The 22,470-nt window shown below is 43.2% G+C and overlaps 1 protein-coding gene across 2 annotated transcripts in view; it reads left to right on the top strand.

Moving 5' to 3' along the window:
* dync1li2 (dynein, cytoplasmic 1, light intermediate chain 2) overlaps positions 1–22,470 on the top strand; it is a 100,501-nt gene that overhangs the window by 8,681 nt on the left and 69,350 nt on the right. For both annotated transcript variants that reach the window (XM_041192766.1, XM_041192767.1), the window contains exon 4: positions 6,066–6,296. In XM_041192766.1, coding sequence (XP_041048700.1) covers positions 6,066–6,296 — 231 coding nt within the window. The remainder of the gene's footprint in view (positions 1–6,065; positions 6,297–22,470) is intronic.

Raw genomic sequence — 22,470 nt, 5'->3', positions numbered from 1 at the left:
TGGTGTTTATGTTTTTGGAGTTTTATCCTGCTGTACTAGATCAGGGGAAACAGTAGCTTGTTCATTGAGCAATAGAATTCCTGCTGTGAGCCACTATCAACCTGTTGCTGCTTATAGCCTGAAATAGATGAGGGTAGAATATTTTAATTCTGTGTAGAGTGTGGCCATGAATAGTGTTTTAACCTAAATATTCACTTGCTGCCTCCTCTGGTCAAATATTTGGTCCCTGATGGCAGCTGCATGATTATGGGGCGGCTGTCATCCTGTGGCTTGTAATGATGGCGGGCTGATTTGGTTCACCCATCCTGCTTGGTCTTCGGTGTGGTCTGCTCTATGCTGGGTGGGTGCCGAGTGATGGTTTGATGTTCTTTGTAATGAAGAGGCTGGAGAAATCAGCTGTAACTAGGCTCTTATTGCGGATTTCTTGCTGACTCACTCCAACACAGATGGAGCCTCTGGTCCATGAACAACTGGCCCCAACTTGTTTGCAGGAGCGTCAGCTAGAGAAACCAAAATCGGAGAACGGTTTAGGACAATGGAGGGCTAGATGCCTTCAAAATAGCCCAAATTAGTAGCTGGGAACTTGGGTCAACGACTCATTAAGTCAATTTCTGTTTTTTGATATTACAAGGTAATGGGGAGGCCATTTGGGACATCATAATTTATCCATCTGCTGACATCCTAATGTTCCCTTATTGTAACATATAAATGTTACTTAAATTCCAGGGTTTTTCCTTCCATTACTCGATCTGCAAGTTAAGTTCGCAACCAGCTATTCTGTGAAAAAATTATATCCTGATATTAGTCCTAAATTCACCCTTGTCATCCCCTTGTTCCAGTTTAATTTAATATTCGGGGTAAGTTTTTCTGTGCTCTTAATCTTGGTACCTTGAGAATATCTCTCCGATGCCATCTTTCCAGGCTAAAAAATCTTAAGTTTTTGCCAGTTTATTTTATTCCAGCTCATCTCTGCTGCTTGAGATCATCATGTAGTGCTCTGTATATTATGTGGGATTCCAGGAGTTTACTGGTGCTTTGGGAATTGCATTCTTTCATTTATCCATGAAGACTGCATTGCATCATCCTTGACGATGACCTATTTGTGTTGGGTCTGAGGCAAATTTCTGATACTGTCGTGTCATCCAGTCTGTTAATTCAAATCACGTCAAGTATTCGGATGCCAGTAGCTATCAATGCATTGTGCCAGGGACAATCAATTCCCACATTTTAATATGCTTTTAACATTGTGGTGTCCTTTTTATTTTTTGAAACCATGACTTCTTGGGCATTTTTGTGGTTGTTGGCCACTGTGTCCAGGTAACTGCTATGTGTAAAGCTGAACAGCAACCAGCACTGACATAGCACCTTTTAAAACAGCCAGACAACCCAAGGCACTTACTTAACAGGGGCACTATTGGACAAAATCTGACACTGAACCTCATTGAGATACTGGGGCAGGTGACCAAAAGCTTGGTCAAAGAGGTAGGTTTTAAGGAGGAGAGTTTTAGGGATTCTAGAGCTTGGAACCTTGACAGCTGGAGCTACACCCACCAATCAGGGACAAAGGAAATTGGGAATGTGCAAGACACCAGACTTGGGAAGTTCAGCGATCTGAGGGTTGGCGAGCTGGAGGAAGTTACAGTGAGTGTTTTGCATGCTTTTTGATTGGGACCATCCTAGTTCAAACAAATGCCGGTATGCATGTTATATCGGTAGGAAGTTACCAGATTTGTATTATGGTGCAGGAATCTGGGCTGACTACCCCCTCCTGACCCCTAACCTTATGAGAAAAGAGTGCAGTTCTATTACACATGCTGCCATTTCCACTCATATCAACTAGTTCACTTCAGACAGGAGCTGGTATCTTTTAGTATGTCTGATTGTGCTACACCATGCATTGGCTTTACCTACTCTGCCTTCAGGAGTAAAGATCTGTCTAATTTTCTACTCTCTTCAGCCACTTTGATTCTAACAATTTTATGGAAAAAAATGCTCATCTTTAGACCCTTAAATAGAATTCAATCCTAGTCAGAGGCATGAAGGATACATTCAATCCCTCAGAGGTGCAGAGAAGGATCGCAAGATAGATTTCTTAAGAATCCAAGAGCCCATAAAGTACAAAGTGAACATCACTTCAAGTTAAACTTAAGACATCAGGACAGGAGAGTACAGGTACACAAAGGTAAAAGCTAAGTCTAGGAATAATATTGAGCAATACTTCTTTGGCCAGTGTAATTGATACCTAGAATGGCCAACAGCTTGTGCTGTCGTTGGAATGATCTTGTGGAAGGGTACTGAAGGGGCAAACTGTGGTGTCAGTTGACATACTTTGATTGGGTTGGGGGTGGGAGAGGGGGTAGAAATCTCTAGGCTTCTCTACTTTGTAAGCTTGTTATGTTTTCAGCATACACAGATTCTGTTTCAGTCTGTGTTAACCCGAGTTGAATTCCATCTCTCTAGCATGTAGCCTGCCGCCTCTGTTCCAAAACAGCCGCTGCAGTCTATCGAATTACTCTTCCCACACTTGTGTTATGGTATGCAGCAGGATAGAAACCTTGTCACTGAGTTGGTGGATGTTAGGAAGCTGAAGCATTCCTCCATGTCTGATTGCTTATTAATCCTCCAACAGACTGCAGGATGTGGCAACATAGCAAGGCATTAATGTAATTCATAAAACTCTTGAAATATTTTTGTTTATTTCCAGAATTATTGGTAGAAAGAATTTCTTTTGCCACTTTTGTACAAACTGCAGTAGGTGACTGCATATTTGAGCGACGGAAGAGTTTTATCACATGAAGCTGAATGTAGGACCTGAGGTGTTATTTTTGAAGAGCACAAGCTAGCCAATCTGTTGTCTTCAAATTTATTTCCCAAAAGTAGCTGGTTGATTTTTAGATGCTCTACATTTTGATTCTGCATTAACTTGTAGGGCTGAATGACCTATTTTTGGCCTGTAAATACTATGCAAACCATTTGAATATTGGTCAGCTTTGGGTTGCTAGATGATAGGATTGTGTTTTTTTTTGGTGGGGCAAGTGGACAAGGGCAATGAAACAAAACTTTACAAATAATAAAATTCTCTCTCCCCACCCAATTGTGTAAAATGGTAATTTTATAAGAATGGTTTTACTTGAACTTGTTTCATACTTCATTGTTGGTGATACCCAGTGGTACTATCATTAAAGCTTCCCATTTCCACCATCGTATTATCACCTGATTCTGCCCTGTCTCAGCTTAATGTCCCATAAGAGTATAATCAAACCATATTTGACATTGAGCCACATGATGTATTAGAATAGACCAAAAATTTCATCAGAGGTAGGTTTTAAGGAGCATCAAAGGAAGACAGAGATAGGGAGATTTTGGGAGGGTGTTCTAGAGCTTAGGCCTTGTCAGCTGAAGACATGGCTGTCAATGGGAGAGCAATGAAAATCAGGGATATGCCACCTACTGGTTAGTAATGAGCCAATTCATCACTAAAATTAAATACTATTCTTGAATAGTATTTGAAGGGAACATGTGGTGGTGTTGAGTGAGCACACTCATTCATAGTTCCCACTGTTAAGTGAATCCTATCACTAAAATGTTTACCTGACACAATTGTGATAATTCCAGTGGAATGACAAACTGATGCTCTGCCCAAGCTTGAGTAACAAGTGGCCAAATGATGCCTGTGGCATTGTAACTTCTGTCAACTTATACCAAATACTTCAGCTTGGGATAGAACTTAGTTATGTCATTGCATGTGATTTGACAATGTTGGTCCAGTGCAGACCCTGTTTTCAGGTTATTGCTGACTAATAAATTGAAACCTGCTGAGTTCTGCTTAAAAAGCATGTGTAATGGTGAGAATTCAGCAGTTTGAATCTCTGCTTCAATGTATTAAGCTTGGATTTGCTGCACTCAGCAACTCTGATCATTAACACTGCAAATTCAAGCATTAAGACTTTGGCAACTCCCATATCCAACCTGTTTCACCTCCCTCACTGTGGTGGCTCCCTCCTTATCCTTAGGCTACTGTATTAGATTCAGTAGGTGCAATTTGTGATGAAATTTGAACAGTTGATGTCCTCTTTATATACTCTCCCTTCGGAAAGTTGAGGTATTCTCCACTCGCGAATATAATTTGCAAGGCTGTTGGCTCTCCCTGAGAGTCTGTAGGAATATCCCCTACAGCAAAGCCTTTTCTAATGCAAATATTCTGTCTCCCTTCCTACCCAGTGTTTTCCTCCTAGGGGTGCCAATTTTCCCCAGAGTCTCCAGGAATTAATCTCCCGACCCTCCTGCGAATAAACCAACAAATGCATGGCAAGGTGGGGAGTTAGCACAAGAAACAAGATATGATAGGAATAGGCCATATGGCCCCTGGATAAAAGCAAAAACCGCGGATGCTGGTAATACAAAACAAAAATAAAAATACCTGAAAAAACTCAGCAGGTCTGACAGCATCTGCAGAGAGGAACACAGTTAACATTTTGAGTCCATATGACTCTTGAACAGAACTAAGGAAAAATAGGAAAGAGGTGAAATATAAGCTGGTTTAAGGTGGGGTGGGGGGTGGGACAGGTAGAGCTGGATAGAGGGCCAGTGATAGGTGGAGATGGCCTAAAGATGTCATAGACAAAAGGACAAAGAGGCGTTGAAGGTGGTGATATTATCTAAGGAATGTGCTAGTAGGTGACATTAAGGGTAGAAAGCAGGACGAGCAAGGTACAGATAGCCCTAGTGGGGCCCCTGGAGCCTGCTCCTCCCTTCAAAAGGTCATCCTCAAACTCCGCATTTCACTTGATTCTCTTTGCTTGGATTAAGGATTTTTGAATACTAATAAATTACCCCCAGTGCTAAAATCATATGAGCACCCCTGATCATTGTTCATTCACCACTGCTATAAAGCATGTGTGTGGAGATTTTGGTTGATACATAGGAACTGAAGGAGGGCTTTATCTTTATCCCCCTTGAGCCTCTTCCGCCATTCAATTAGGTGATATCTGATCTGTGTCTTAACTCCATTTAGCCCCTTGTTTGAATTACCCTAATGCCCTTGCCTAACAAAAATCTATCAATCTCAGTTTTATTTGACCCCTCCCATTACCTTAGCCTCAGCAGCTTCTGGGGAAGTGGTCCAGATTTCCATTACACCTTGTGTGAAGAGCACTTTCTGCTAAAGGCTGTAATTTTAAGGTTGTTAGGGGAGATAGTGATGTAGTGGTAATGTCATTGAAGTAGTAATCTAGAGGCCCAAGCTAATGCTCTGGGCACCTGGGTTCAGATCTCTCCATGGCAACTGGTGGAATTTAAATTCAATTAATAGAATCTGGAATATAAAGCTAGTCTCAGTAATAGTGACCAAGAAACTGTTATCAGTTGTTGTCAAAACCCATCTGATTCACTAATGTCCTTGAGGGAAGGAAATCTGCTGTCATGTGATGTGACTCCAGGTTCACAGCAATGTGGTTGAATCTTAACTGACCCCTGAAATGGTCTAGCAAGCCACTCATTTCAAGGGCAGTTAGGGGATGGGCAAAAACTGCTGTCCACATCCCATGAAAAAATAATGGGTATGATCCCTCGGCTTTCCCAAAAGAGAAAATAGTTTCTCCATACGTACCCTTCCCTATCCTTCAATCATCTTAAACATTTGTAAAATGTTTGTGTAGAAATTAAGATTGAGACATAGGAATGGGACAGTTTGCCATTGAGCCCTTCGGGCCTGTTCCATCATTCAGTAGGATGATGGTTATGTTACTCAGCAAGTGATCCAGAGGCCAGATGATCTGGAGACATGAGCTCAAATTGCACTGACATCTGAGGAAATTAAATAAATCAGGAGTAAGAATCTAGCATTAGTAATGATGACCATGTAACTACTGAATTGTCTTAAAAACCCATCTGATTCACTAATATCCTTAACATATGATGAAGTATTCCTGTCTTGTTGCATCATCCTTTCTGCACTAACAATCCACTTTATATTTGCCAGTGTAGTCTGAAGTCTGGGCTTTCTAGGCTGACTAGTGACGGTGTTTAATCCGAGTGAGTAATCCCAGCTGCTTGTTTCTCCACAGATCACACACGATGTAATGTATGGATTCTAGATGGTGAGCTGTACCATAAGGGCCTTCTTAAATTTGCGGTTTCTGGGGACAACTTGAAGAACACTCTGGCAGTCTTTGTAGCAGACATGGCCAGGCCTTGGACTATCATGGATTCTTTGCAGAAATGGGCTAGTGTGTTGCGGGAGCACATTGACAAACTGAAAATCCCACCTGAGGAATTGAGGGAAATGGAACAGAAATGTGAGTATGGTGTCAGATTTTATAATGTAGAATGACAAGAACTTCTATTCTGTTTCCTTCCTGGGTTTATTTTGATGAGTTGGATTGTATTGGATGCAATGGAAGTATTGTTGGTGTGCTCTGTTCCAACTTTGATGTTACTGCTGTGTTCTGTAAGTACAGTATTCAGAGGCCTAGTGGCATCTGGTGATGATTATAGAACTGTTCTGTCTGTTATATGACTTGATGTGTAACTACTGCTTGTAGTGGTGTCCAGTCTGTGAAGTTATTGCCTCAACTGCAGTGATAGCGTTTGCTAGATTAGGTTACTTTTGATATTCTGAAATTGTCTCTGAAAAATCAAAATATTCTGTTCTGTTGGGTTACTAATTTTTGACCTGAGTTTTCTTCAGTTTATGTAATGTTCCACAAAAAGGAATTGGGGCGTGGGTGGAGGGATGAATCAAAGTAATTGTTTTCAATGCTAGAATACCTTGTTCCTTGAGCTACATCTATGATATTCAGTGGTGCTGCTGGAGTTGAACTGTCATGGGTTTGGGGTCAGCCTGGTAGTTATGATACTGGACTAGCAACCCAGAGTTCAGATGCTATCATGACAAGTTCTGAAATTAAAATCAGGAAGAGTTTGTGGGCTCACATTCCCAAGAACTACAAATGAGAGAGGTCATATTTTTCATCTGTCCATGGAAACCTACAACTGATCCTGGTTTGGATCTTTCATGTGGTCTATGCCTCTTTTCTAGCAGAGTCTATTTGATGATGCCCTCACGACTTCCCTGAGATCAGCACATACTGAAAATCAGACATGGGACCCTCAAGCCTCTATGACTATGTCTTCACCAACTTAGCCTCTGAGGAGTTGAAGTTTATATTAATTTTGTGTTTCAGGGGCTGGTTGATGCAGTGGCCCTTTCCTTTCTGACATCTGAGCCCAAACTGAACCAAACCAAATGTCATCTTTGCTGGTTGGCTGTAAGGTTCCTGCATCCTTGGTATGGGAAGCATAACTGCAGCATAAAAAGAAATAACCAGAGTGTTTCTCCAGTTTTACTGGCTTCACCCTAGAGTAAAATGGTTCCACACTTGAACCGATGGTATCATAGAATGATGATGTGACTCTTTGCATATTTGTCAGCTTAGGGAATGGCCTCAGGGGAATAACCATGAGAATCTAGTTCTGCATCTTTCCACTCAGTGGGCTTCCCCAGATCTGAAATGGGAAGTATTTTGGTTCCAGCATGAATTGAAAATCCATGAGTTTAACAAAATGATTTTCAGTGGAATTTGCATAGAAAGCGACTGTTGCATAATTAAGCAATCACTGACCCTGTTGTTTAGACAACTGACTTGGAGAAATGGGCACATATATTAATGAGTGCAGCTGAACTTTAGCAGTAGATGCTTTTATGTTGTTTGTGATGGGTGCCACTTAAGCCCTGCACGCCACCATTATAAAGGGACTTTCAAGGGATGTTGTTGGTCTGTCTGTTGGTCTGTCTGTTCCCATCTTTTTCTCCCCTCCACATCCCAAGAGTGACCTAAAGCTCCTTCCTACTAGCTCTTCAGGAGTTATATTATGAAGTTATAGGAGGTGCTGTTAAATCTTATAAAGGACTTGATGTTCTGACATTGTAGGCCTCCACTTGAATGCCACTGAATGAGCCAATGTAATGGAGATTCTTAGTGGCAACTTTAATGTAGCTGATCAGTGATCTATATCCAGAAACAGCATTTAAAAAACAAATCTAATTATAAATTACTGTTAAATCCAGATCTGTTATACATTAACTTTGTTTTTTTAGGGGAATCTAGATTTTTACTTATTCCAGTATGTATATTGTCTGTGTGCACATATGCGGAGGGATGGGTGTGTCTTTGTGTGTTTGTGTCTACCATGACTGGCTTCTGTCTGTTGTACGGAAGTTCTGGAATGTGATCATTTTACTTGTGGTTGCAATGTGAATGAAATTCAGCCAAGTTACTACAGGGATAACTGACAGGTTCTTCTTCTGTTGTACTGACGCTGTGTCATTTGTTGCGTTCTTAGTTAGCATTGGGGAAGTTTTGTCTTTGGCTTCATCAGCTGTTTTTATTTTGAATGGGTGGGATTTACAAAAGGTGTGAAAGTTGTTCCCTTTGGCTGTGTTTATTCAATTGTTTCCCTGTGTTTCTCAGGCCAGTGTTATCCAATTGTCCAATAGAAGTTGCTGATTAGCCATAGGTGTGGTTATGCTGAACCAATTTTAGCCACATGCACTCATTTTACTAAAGAGCACCTGACTTAATTCAGGTGAATTCACTTCATGTGTGCATTTACTTAATCATTGACCATTCAGTAAACAAGGAAGTAAAGCACTCAAGAATCAAAAATCACTTCCAAACTCTTGCTTTTCATCTTACCATTTTACCAACAAAAAGTTTGAAGTTCACAAACCTTTGGCATACTGAGTAATGAAATCATAGACTGAATGAATGCCTGTTTTTTTTTCACTTAATCAGGATTACAATTATCTACATCTGGATTCCTAGTTAGCCACATATGGCTAGTGTGTGATGGCCATATTGGACAATATGGCCCTAGGTCATGCATCTTCTGTACCCTGTAATGGGTGGGAGGGTGATCTAATACCACAGGCCTCTCTCTGACACTCTAGAAGAGTCATATGGACTCGAAACTTTAACTCTGTCTTTCTCTCCACAGATGCTGTCAGACCTGAGTTTTTCCAGCAATTTTTGTTTTTGTTTCAAATTTCCAGCATCCGCAGTATTTTGTTTTTATCTCTGACAGTGCTCTGTATAGTACTTGGTATCAGCCCAGCAATCACCCTCATGTTTTTATTTTTCCTTGCTGACATTACAATAGCAACTACACTTCATTAGCTGTAAAGTGCTTTGAAAATGCCCAATATCTTTAAAGGCACTATATAAATGCAGGCCCTTCTTTCTTTTTGTCTCTTCCCTTAACAGACCTCAACTTAATGAATGTTTGCCCCTACAGTGGTTGAGAAGAGTATGGGAGATTAGTCACTAGTCTTACAAACTTTCCTGTGTTTGTTTTTGAATATGTGGTGGTGCTGTACTGATTGGTGATTCATACTTTGTCAATACTTCCAGCTTTGTGTAGCCAGTAATAAGACTTTAAATAGTGGCTGTTTCAAAGATTTGTGTTTAAAATATAATTGCAATTTTAAGTATAGTGTTGTTATGTAGGTAGATGCTTTTTTTACGCAACCTTGAGATGAATGACAAATTAATTGCTCATACTTAGTTGTTTGGTTGAGAGAGGATGTTGGCTACAAGTTCATAAAAATGCCATACTCATCAAATAATGCTATGGGATCGATAAAAGCCATGTGAACTGTATGAACTGAGGTACTATGTCCAACGGTAGAACTTACTGTTAGATGAGATGGTTGTGGTTTTGTCCCACTCCATGGACTTACACAGATAATTCAGACTTGCGCTCACAGATTTCAGATGTACCCTCCTATACAAGACAATTAAGCTGGACTATGCATGTACAACCCATATATTTGTGGAAATACTGGAGAGCCCATGGCAGCATAATAGTTTAATAATGCAATTTACTTTGTCTGTCCAGTGAGGTTTCTTGCTGCTTTTCCAGCTATATGGCACATTGTTTCTTCACTTGGTTTTTTGCTATTGTTTTAGTAATTTGCCAGGTTGTTTTAAACTTCATGTTTTTGAAAAGTTTCCTTAAAATGGGAAGTAAGTGGGATATAATAACTTGGTTAAGTCTGCACCTCCAGCTTGCCCTTCTCTGCTCAGTGGATTACGCACTTCCCACTAGCTGGTTACTCCCATGACACCAAAGCACTCTGGGAGCAATGATCTCATCAGTTTGGGGAACTCATCCAGAGCTCAACAACAAAAGGCCTTGCAGTTTTGAAGAGGTGATTAAAGTACTGGGTAGGGGACTACCTATGGATGTTAGTTATGTGGACATGAGAAGGCATTTGATAAAATCTCTCATAAGTGACTGTTAGCTAAAGTTGAAGCTCATGGAAGGGAAGACAAATTATTGATCTGGTTAGAAAAGTGCCTGAGCGGCAGAAGACAGAGAGTAGGAATAATGGGCAGGTATTTCATTGGCAGGATGTGACTAGTGGTGTCCTACAAATGGTGAAAAGCTAGAAACAGAGAATTGGGGGGGAGGGTGCAGGGGCAGGCTGGATTTAGGGGGTGGGGGTATGTTCAATGTACACATCATTAAAATGTCATGAACAAGTACAGAAAATAACCAAAGGCTGATGGAATGCTGGAGACTAGAATGCAAGGGGGTAGAAGTCATGTTTCAGTTATACAGCACATCTGAAGTATTGTGACCAGCTCTGGGCATCTCACCTGAGGAAATACATATTGGCTTTGGAGGGAATTAAGCATAGTTTTACCAAAATGGTACCTGTACTCCAGAAATTAAATTGAGAGATTACATAAACTAGAGTTGTATTTCCTGTAATTTAGAAGGTTAAGAGATGACTTGATCAAAATTTTCAAGATATTAAGGGGAACAGATACAGTAGCTAGAAACTAAGCTGGTTAGGGTGTCTGGGCGTGGGGTGGGTAAGGGGGAGGAGGTAGGGACATAGTTTAGAAATTAGAGCTAGACTGAAATTTACAAACGCTTCTCCATGAAAAAGCTGGTAGGATTTTGGAATTCTCTCCCCTAGATTCTAGATCAATTGAATTGTATATTTTTTGTATATTAATTGTATATTTTGATATGAAATTGATAAGATTTTTGTTAACTGAACGTATTAATGGATGTGGAACAAAGGCGTATGGCATTAGGCCTCAAATCAACCAAAGCCAACTGGAATGATCTGTTCCTACATTTTGTTTTCAGGGTGGGCACTAATAATCCTGTTTGTTGAAGAATTGACGAACCAGTATTTCAGATTTCATCAGTTCTTTTGTGCTGGTTGCAGGAGGTGACTCAACACTATGTTTATTTGCACTGTATCTACATATTGTCCTATCTGTCTTGCGAGGGTCCCTGCCTGCAGTCTCTGTTCTCTGCACTCATGAAACATTGAGTGTTGGAACTGTTGGGAGTCTCCATAAGTAGCAGTAATGTAGCTTGCTCACGGTTGCTGCATTGTTCATCAAAGGTGACTTTTGATATGGGCCTGAAAGCTGTACACATTAAAGTAATCATGCCATAAAAGCACATATTAAAACTCTGACCATTGGGACAGTTGCCAACAGTGACATAGAGATAGGAGTAATTGATTCAGGCCTACTTCACCATTCTCTTAAATTGCAGCTGATCTGTAACTCCGTTTACCTGCCTGTTCCTATATTTCCTGATACCCTGACTTTGACAAAAACCTGTTGATCTCAATCCCAATTAATCTCAAGCACCCATAATCATTTTGGCAGTGAGGAACTTGGGAACAGGGTGCCAAATTTCCACTCCTTTATGTGTAAATAATTCACACTAATTCCTAATTCCACTCAGTAGCCTGGCTTTAATTTTCAGATTATACCCCCTTGTTCTAGATTTCCCCACAAGAGAAACTGAACTGGACTAGCCATATAAATACTGTGGCTACAAGATCAGGTCAGAGACTAGGAATCATGTGATGAGTAACTCACTTCCTGACTCTCCCAAAACCTGTCCACCATCTACAAGGCACAAGTCAGGAGTGTGATCGCACACTCCCCACTTGCCTGGATGAGTGCAATGCCCACAACACTCAAGAAGCTTGACACCATCCAGGACAAAGCAGCCCTCCTGATTGGCACCCCATCCACAAACATTCACACCTTCCACCACTGACACACAGTAGCAGCAGTGTTTGTACTATCTACAAGATGCACTGCAGGAATTCACCAAGGCTCCTTCGACTGCGCCTTTCAAACCCATGATCGCTACCATCTAGAAGGACAAGGGCAGCAGATAGATGGAAACACCACCACCGGGAAGCTCCCCTCCAAGTCACTCACATCCTGACTTGGAAATATCTTTACTGCAGTAAATTTCTTTACTGCCGCTGGGTCAAAATCCTGGAACTCCCTTCTTAACAACACTGTGGGTGTACCTACACCACATGGACTGCAGCAGTTCAAGAAGGCAGCTCACCACCGCCACCTGAAGGGCAACTAGGGATGGGCAATAAATACTGGCCCAGCCAGTGACACCCACATCCCGTAAATGAATTTTAAAAAAAGTTTCTCTCTCTATGCCCATCAAATTCTTTCATTTTCAAGACTTTGATCAGATCGCCCTCAAACTTTGAAATTCAAGGGAATGCAAGTTACTTTTATGCAACCCATCCTCTTAATTTAACCCTTTAAACCTGAGCATTCATGGTCACTATCTTCTTGAATTTAGATGCCCACTCTGGGTGCAGAAAACCTGATGGCGCATGAGAATTGGAAAACAATAATTTGGAGTGTGGACTGTGATAAAAGGAATAGGCCATTCAACTCTTTGACCATGTTTCACCATTCAATAAGATTGTGGCTGATTTGTATCCCCTTACATCGCCCTTAACACTCTTGCCTAACAAAGTCTTATTAATCTCAGTTTTGAATTGAGAGCCCTCAGCCTCATCAGCTTTTAGATCATAAGACATAGGAGCAGAAATTAGGCCAATCGGCTCATCAAGTCTGCTCCGCCATTCAATCATGGCTAATAAGTTTCTCAACCCCATTCTCCTGCCTTCTCCCGTAACCTTTGATCCCCTTACCAATCAAGAACCTATCTTTCTCGGTCTTAAATACACTCAATGAACTGGCCTCCACAGCCTTCTGTGGCAATGAATTCCATAGATTCACCACTCTCTGGCTAAAGAAGTTTCTCCTCATCTCTGTTCTAAAAGGTCTTCCCTTTACTCTGAGGCTGTGCCCTCGGGTCCTAGTCCGTCCTACTAATGGAAACATCTTCCCCACGTCCACTCTATCCAGGCCTTTCAGTATTCTGTAAGTTTCAATCAGATCCCCCCTCATCCTTCTAAACTCCATCGAGTATAGACCCAGAGTCCTCAAACGTTTTCAGGGGAAAGAATTCCAGATTTCTTCTTGTATGAAAAAATGCTTCTGATTTTTAAAATTTATTCATTTATGGGATGTGGGTGTCACTGGCTATGCCAGCATTTATTGCCCATATCTAATTGCCCTTGAGGTGGTGAGTTGCCTTCTTGAACCGCTGCAGTCCATGTAGCGTAGGTACACGAAGGTCATTGATGAAGTAGCTGAAGATATTTGAGCCCAGGATATTTGACTACCCTGAGAAACTCCTTTGTCCTGCAGCAATGTCCTGGGTCTCAGATGATTGACCTCTAACAACTACAACCACCTTCCTTTGTGCTAGGTACAACTCCAACCAGTGGAGCGTTTTCCCCCTGATTCCCATTGACTCTAGTTTGCTAGGGCTCCTTGATGCCACACTAGGTTAAATGTTACCTTGATGTCAAGGGCAGTTACTCTCACCTCACCTCTGGAGTTCAGCTCTTTTGTTCATGTTTGAACCAAGGCTGTAATGAGGTCAGGAGCTGAGTGGCCATGGCGGAACCCAAACTGGGTGTCGGTGAGCAGGTTATTGCTAAGCAAGTGTCGCTTGATAGCACTGCTGATGAACCCCTTCCAACACTTAGCTGATGATGTAGACTGATGAGGCGGTAATTGGCTGGGTTTGATTTGTCCTGCTTTTTGTGGACAGACAAAGCTGGGCAATTTTCCACATAGCTGGGTAGATGCCAGTGTTGCAGCTGTACTGGAACAGCTTGGCTAGGGGCGTGGCTAGTTCTGGAGCACAAGCCTTCAGTACAGGTCCTATTGTCTAACTCTAATTTTAAGTCCCTTTCCCTTGTTCTGGACCCCCTGCAAAAGGACATAGTTGCTTGCTATCTGCTCTATTGGCTCTTTTCATCATCTTAAACATCTCCTAATATAGTGGCTAGTCCCAGGGAACTTTTGTATTGCCGGGTGATACTGCATATGTGGTGTAGCTTCTGTGGCAGCTAAAATAAGAAGGAAACGCCCAGTGATTCTGTTACTGTAGAATCTCCTCACTGGCTGCTACAAGTGAAGCCAAAACCCAGGTTCCTGGCAGTTGGGCAATGGCTGCCTGCAGCTCTGGTGAGATCCTTAATGCTTAACTCTTCTCTTGGACAGTGCTGCCTCTGAGAAGTGAAGTGCTGGTGGTAGCACCTATTGTGCAAGAGCTTTGCTTTGTTTAGTTCACTTCAGCTGAACTCAAGCAATACAATAAAGCAGGGGCGGGGAACCTTTTTCTCATCCAGGGCCACTAAACATAGACAAAATCAGTCACGGGCCAAGACACAAAAACCAACTTAATTTTTTTTTTAGTGAGAATACAGAAACGTTCAGCTCACTCACCGCTTTAATGCGATGGCTGAGTTTGCTTTTCCTTAATGAGCTGTACTATGCTGGCACTGATGAAGTTGCTACTCCTCACTGGCTTCTCTCTCTGTCTCTGTCTGTGTGTCTCTCTCTCTTTCTCTCTCCTTTCCCACTTTGTCTGTGTTCTCCCCCCCCCCCCCCTCCCTCTCTTCCCACTCACACTCTTTCTCTCTCCTTTCCCACTGTCTGTCTGTCTCTCTCGCCACCCAGCTGGCAGCCAGCGGTTTCCCGTTCTGCTCTGTCTTCCTGCTCCAGGATCTCAGGCCTCGCTCTCTCCCCCCACAGCCTGGGCCCCCGGTGACTGCGGCTGTGACTCAGACCTCAGAACATGGCGGTGGCTGGCCCAGAGTGCAGCAGGAGGGGTGGGGGGAATGGGGCCGGATTTTGAAATCTCGCTGCGGGCTGAATGGAAATGTGCAATGGGCCTGACCTGGCCCCCCCCAGGCCAGGGGTCCCCCACCCCTACTGTAAAGAATGTGAGCTATTGGGCATAATTCAGCACATGTTTGGGTTGTCGAGCGATCTCTGGGAATTTGTTGGCAGCTGCTCAGGTTTTTCTGAAGGTTGATGCTGCTGTAAATTTTTTTCACTAATGTAGGTATTCCTTGTGAGCACTATCTGTTAGATTCTGATTATCATCAGACTTTTTGCTATTGTGGACTCAGCTATGTTGCATAGTGTTACAGTAAAAGTTCTGATCCCCTCACCCTAGGTACTTGCCTTGGTTGCATTTTCTCCTTCCTTCCCTCCACCATGCTTTGGCCAAGAGGACAAACATTTGGTCTATTCCACCCAGTTGCTGCTTTAGCTATTTAAAAGAAATTTTGTTAATTCTCCAGGAATCCCCAGTATCAAGACCAAGTGGCCAATCTTCTAGTAACGCCAAGCAACTAGAATAACATTGTTCTTTGACCATCGAGGGTTTCCCAACCAGATAGATTCAAATGTGTACCCTAAACCCAAGCATCAGATGCCAGGAAATTTTTTTTTTTCCATCACTGCCTCCCAGCCCAAGCACCTCTACATTGCAGGTACTGAGTCCAAGTCGTAGAACTCCAGTTTTTTTTTTCATTCATGGCATATGGTCTTCGCTGGCTGGACCAGCATTTATTGCCCATCCTTAGTTGCCCTTGAGAAGTTGGTGGTGAGCTGCGTTGAACCGCTGCAGTCCATGTGGTGTAGGTACACCCACAGTGCTGTTAGGAAGAGTTCCAGGATTTTGACCCAGCGACAGTGAAGGAACGGTGATATATTTCCAAGTCAGGATGGCAAGTGACTTGGAAGGGAACGTGCAGCTGGTAGTGTTCCCATCTATCTGCTGCCCTTGTCCTTCTGGATCGTAGTGGTCTGGGTTTGGAAGGTGCTGTCTAAGGAGCCTAGGTGAATTCCTGCAGTGCATCTTGTAGATGGTACATGCTGATACTATGCGTTGGTGGTGGAGGAAGTAAATATTTGTGGATGTGGTGCCAATCAAGCGGGCTGCTTTGTCCTGGATGGTATCAAGCTTCTTCAGTGTTTTGGGAGCTGCACTCATCAAGGCAAATGCGGAGTATTCCATCACACTCCTGACTTGTGCCTTGTAGATGGTGGACAGGCTTTGGGGAGTCAGGAGGTGAGTTACTCGTCACAGGATTCCTAGCCTCTGACCAGCTCTTGTAGCCACAGTATTTATATGGCTAGTTCAGTTCAGTTTCTAGTCAATGGTAATCCCCAGGATGTTGATAGTGGGGGATTCAGTGATGGTAATGCCATTGAACACTAAGGGGTGATGGTTGGACTCTCTCTTGTTGGAGGTGGTCATAGCCTGGCACTTGTGTGGTGTGAATGTTACTTGCCACTTGCCAGCCCAAGCCATGACATTGAGATAAAAACAAAAAAACTGCGGATGCTGGAAATCCAAAACAAAAACAGAATTACCTGGAAAAACTCAGCAGGTCTGGCAGCATCGGCGGAGAAGAAAAGAGTTGACGTTTCGAGTCCTCATGACCCTTCGACAGTTCTGTCGAAGGGTCATGAGGACTCGAAACGTCAACTCTTTTCTTCTCCGCCGATGCTGCCAGACCTGCTGAGTTTTTCCAGGTAATTCTGTTTTTGTCAAGCCATGACATTGTCCAACTCTTGCTGCATTTGGACACGTACTGCTTCAGTATCTGAGGAGCCGCGAACAGTGCTGAAATTGTGCAATCATCAGCGAACATCCCCACTTGAACCTTGTGATGGAAGGAAGGTCATTGATGAAGCAGCTGAAGATGGTTGGGCTGAGGACACTACCCTGAGGAACTCCTGCAATGATGACCTGGAGCTGAGGTGACTGAACTCCAAGAACCACAACCATCATCCTTTGTGCTAAGTATAACTCCAACCAGCGGAGAGTTTTTCGTCTGATCCCCATCGACTCCACTTTTGCTAGGGCTCCTTGATGCCACACTCGGTCAAATGCTGCCTTGATGTCAAGGACAGTCACTCTCACCTCACTTCAGGGGTTCAGCTCCTTAGTCCGTGTTTTAACAAAGGCTGTATTGAGGTCAGGAGCTGAGTGGACCTGGCGGAACCCAAACTTGGCATCAGTGAGCAGGTTATTGCTAAGCAAGTGCCAATAACTTGCAATAACCTAACTTGAACAGCAACTCCAGTTGCTATTCCAGCAGAACTCAGTTTACTATGCACAGAGAATTGAATCTAGAAAGGTTGTGGTCTGCACCATGCCGATAGTCCAGGGTAACTGTCCCTGTGCTTGACTGTAACGATCCAAAATGACCTCTCATTGCATCTTTCTCTCTTTCTGCTCTCTGAAGGAAGCCTGTCAGCTATGTTTTGGTGCCTTCCCCTAGGTGGCGCTGGGTTAAGACTGCAATTGCCTTGTTCTCAGTGACTGCTACGCTGGCAAGTTTTATCTTTTCTGGCAGCAGATACAGGCCACTGTTTAGATCCAAGTAATCATTGATAACAAATACACAGGACTCTGCAGATTTTCCCAAAACTTCTGTGAAATATTTTACATAACAGCAGGGTCAACACAGTTTCAGGACTCCCCAGGATGATTGTTTTAATTAGGGGGTAAGTATGCACTCAGTTTTACTCACTCAAAGATGAGCTCATGCATCGAACACAAAGCTCGTATTCTTGAATGCAAAGTACTGGCTGCCAATGAGATGACATCATAGGCAGCCCTTGCTACTGAGTGTTTAATCCTCTATGCATAGATTACCATAAGAATGAAAGCGAGAAGCAGATCTACATTTTTCTTTGTCAAAATGAGACGTGAATGGGTAGCGCTGCATGTTCGTGCTGGTCAGTGGAACAAAGTGGCGCGAGATAGTCTTTTTTCCTTTGAATTTTCCCTCTTTCTGTTGGCTTTGACTCCTTGTTGGGGGTGGGGATCTGATATGGTTGCCCTCTGCTATTTCATTTAAATATGTGTATCTAGGTGCATTTAACTTGCATTGCTTCAGATAGTATTGTGGAATTTATGTCCACCTGAGCAAGCAGACAATATTGTGTTCCCCCAACTGTGACCTCTCTTACATCTTCCCTTTGCCCCATCATTGGCAGCTGTGCCTTCAGCCACCTAGACCCTTATCTCTGGAATCCCCTTCCTAAACCTCTTCTCTCTCTCTCTCTCTCTTTCTCTTTCCTTAAGACACTTTTAAGACCTACCTCTTGGATTAAGCTTTTAGTGACCTGTCCTTGTATTTTCCTCCTTTGACTCAATGTTAGTTACATTGTTCTTAACATTCTCCGATATTAAAAGTGCAAAGGGATGCAAGTTTTTCTTCACTAACTACTTCTTCTCCTTCTCCACAATCTGAAAGCTGCTGGGCAGTGGTCAAGAATGAGAACCCATGCTGATGTTCCCTATCACCCAAAAGTCCAGAATGCAAAGGCCCTAGTTCCATTTTGTCCACTGTTTACCTGTTTGAGATCAGTGCGGTCAGAGTAGATCAAGGGTTGAACCTGGAACTTGTTGTTCTGTAACAGTTTACCAATCGGACGGCCCGCTTTTACCTCCTACCCAAAATCCACAAACAGGACTGTCCTGGCAGACCGATCGTGTCAGCCTGTTCCTGCCCCACAGAACTCATTTCTCGCTATCTTGACTCCCTTCTCTCTCCTCATGTCCAGTCCCTTCCCATCTACATCCATGATTCCTCTGACACCTTACATCACATCAACAATTTCCAGTTCCCTGATCCCAGCCGCCTCCTCTTCACCATGGACGTCCAATCCCTCTACACCTCCATCCCCCACCAGGATGGTCTGGTGGCTGTCTGCTTCTTCCTCGAACAGAGGCCCGAACAATCCCCATCCATCACTACTCTCCTCCTTCTGGCTGAATTTGTTCTCACACTGAAAATTTCTCCTTCAACTCCTCTCACTTCCTCCGAATAAAAGGTGTGGCTATGGGTACCTGCATGGGCCCCAGCTATGCCTGTCTCTTTATGGGGTATGTGGAACATTCCTTGTTCCAGTCCTACTCCGGCCCCCTCCCACAACTCTTTCTCTGGTACATCGATGATTACTTCAGTGCTGCTTCATGCTCTCGTCAGGACTGGAAAAATTTATTAACTTTGCTTCCAATCTCCACCCCTCCATCATTTTCACGTGGTCCATCTCTGACACTTCCCTTCCCTTCCTTGACCTCTCTGTCTCAATTTCTGGTGATAGACTGTCCACCAATATCCATTACAAGCCTACCGACTCCCGCAGCTACCTCGACAACAGCTCCTCACACCCCGCTTCGTGTAAGGACTCCATCCCATTCTCTCAGTTCCTTCGCCTCCGTCGCATCTGTTCTGATGATTCCACTTTCAAAAACAGTTCCTCTGACATGTCCTCCTTCTTCCTTAAGCCAAGGTTTTCCACCCACGGTGGTTGACAGGGCCCTCAACCGTGTCCGGCCCATCTCCCATGCATCCGCCCTCACGCCTTCTCCTCCCTCCCAGAAACATGATAGGGTCCCCCTTGTCCTCACTTATCACCCCACCAGCCTCTGCATTCGAAGGATCATCCTCCACCATTTCCACCAACTCCAGCATGATGCCACCACCAAACACATCTTCCCTTCACCCACACCTGGCGGCATTCCATAGGGATCGTTCCCTCCGGGACACCCTGGTCCACTCCTCCATCACCCCCTACTCCTCAACCGCCTTCCATGGCACCTTCCCATGCGACCACAGAAGATGCAACACCTGCCCTTCCACTTCCTCTCTCCTCACTGTCCAAGGGCCCAAACACTCCTTTCAAGTGAAACAGCATTTCACTTGCACTTCCCTCAACTTAGTCTACTGCATTCGTTGCACCCAATGTGGTCTCCTCTTCATTGGAGAGACCAAACGCAGACTGGGTGACCGCTTTGCAGAACACCTTCGGTCTGTCCGCAAGCGTTACCCAGACCTCCCTGTCGCTTGCTATTTCAACACACCACCCTGCTCTCATGCCCACATGTCCATCCTTGGCTTGCTGCATTGTTCCAGTGAAGCTCAGCGCAAACTGGAGGAACAGCACCTCATCTTCCGACTAGGCACTTTACAGCCTTCTGGACTGAATATTGAGTTCAACAATTTTAGATCATGAACTCTCTCCTCCATCCCCACCCCCTTTCAGTTTCTTCCCACTCCTTTTTATTTTTTCCAATAATTTATAGATTTTTCTTTTCCCACCTATTTCCAATATTTTTAAATGTATTTCCACCCATTGTTTATCTCTACCTTTCAGTATTCCCCCACCCCCACTAGAGCTAACAGTACCTTGTTTATCCTGCCTTCTACTCTTAATTAGCACATTCCTTGAGATAATATCACCACCTTCAACAAACGATGTCTGTGACATCTTTTGGTTATCTCCACCTATTACTGGCTGATTGTCCCAACAACGCGCGCCTCCCAAACCAGTTTATATTTCACCCCTTTCCTATTTTTACTTAGTTCTGTTGAAGGGTCATGAGGACTTGAAACGTCAACTGTGCTTTCCTCCGCCGATGCTGCCAGACCTGTGTTTTTCCAGGTATTTCTGTTTCTGTTTTTGTTACCAATTGAACTGTTGTCACAGCAACAAAGAGGACTGAAATTATATGACACTGCTGTAATGTGGGAGGGAGGATTCTTGACTTCGAAGGTGTATCTCAAATGTGATATGGTGCCCACAAATGTATAGACTTCTATTCTTTAGAAACCTCTCACTACATCCTTCCTAACGCTTGGCTTTTAGCTGTCCACATACAGTCTCTGACACACAACGTGTGGTGATTTCTTCCATATTTTGTGGAGACTGCCTGATCTGGGGTAATTATGCTACATATGGACACTACTTTTGTTATTTGCTCCTTCTGTATCTAAAAGCAGCATGGATTTCTGCAGCTTTAATTGGCTGATCTCAGTATTTTAAGGATTAAACAGCCTGCAGTGAGTCGTTGAGTACTCACGGACATCTGAATGGCATGAAACCAGTTTCCAAGTTACAAAATGGAGCAGATACATCATCAAGTTGATGAAGCTTTAGTCCATTGTTCAGTTTGTCTTGTTGTTGATGTCACAGAGGCTGGACCTTTCAAATGCTATCCTACTCAAATGACAGAGAAACTGTGTAATCTCCCAATTTTTAAAACCTGTTTTCTACATGTCCTGTTAGAAGTTAAATAAAGCCAGCCTCCCAGCTGTCAATTAACAAGTGGATAACAAGCAACCAAATTAAAATTATTCAGGGGAATGTTTATGCTTTGAAAATCTACAAAGTTCTGCAATTCCTCCTAAACTGGACACAACAGAATGATGGACACATGGGTTCAGCTTGATAAATTCACAACTTCACACTGATATCAGGCACTACTTTACTTCGAAAGTGATCATGGGCAGTGGACTAGTCGGTGCCAGTAATAGAAGTAAAAGCCATGGAATTGTTTAAGATGTTATTAGATGCTGTAATGAGAGGGCAGTAGAGTCTTTGCCATGGCAGAGCTGAGGTAGGGAAATGACTTTCTTCACGAAAAGTAATTTATGAAATTTCACAGCTTTTCACTACCAACTGAACTATTAAGAGTCTCGGGTGGAAGTTCGTAGCCGAGCTTCCAAGAAAAGTGACCAGTGCTGATTTAACTGAGACAAGCCTAGGCTGATATAAGCTAAACAGCTTATTATGAACATCATAATCAAATGCGCGGGACTGTTATACAACAATATTGGCAGTGGATTGAAGTAAGTTTGCTTGTTTGCAGAACGGTTGGAGTGTTTTGCATGTCAAGCTTGAGTTTAAATTTGGAAAGTAGGTTTGTCCTCACCACCCCCTGCCATGTGAGTGAGGTATGGTAGCGCTGGTTGTGTACAAGAAACACAATGTGAAGAGTCTGTTGCTGGCATATCCATAATATATGTTGGTTGCCCATATGGGATTTGGAGGCAAAACTCACCAGTACATGTATATAACAACTTTCCAACATTACAGAATGGCAATGTGAGTCTTACATTATTAAACATGTTAAAATACATCACTCATGTTCTACTTTGAAATGATGTGACTCACTGTACCAGCGATGTCCCATAGATAACAGAGATTAATGATTTGGCTAATCTGTTTGGTACAGGCTGAGAGAAGACCATTGCCCAGGGGAGGTGATGGCAGAGTGACCACAAGAACTTAAGATGTAGGAGCAGAAGTAGGCCATTCGGCCCATCGAGCCTGCTCCACTATTCAATGAGATCATGGCTGATCTGATAATCCTGAATTCCACTTTCCTTGCCTTTTGCCCATAACCCTTGATTGGCTTACTGATTAAAAATCTGTGTAT

The sequence above is a fragment of the Carcharodon carcharias genome, chromosome 7 (assembly GCF_017639515.1).
Source record: "Carcharodon carcharias isolate sCarCar2 chromosome 7, sCarCar2.pri, whole genome shotgun sequence".
NCBI lineage: Eukaryota > Metazoa > Chordata > Chondrichthyes > Lamniformes > Lamnidae > Carcharodon > Carcharodon carcharias.
This window is presented reverse-complemented; position numbering and strand designations above follow the sequence as displayed.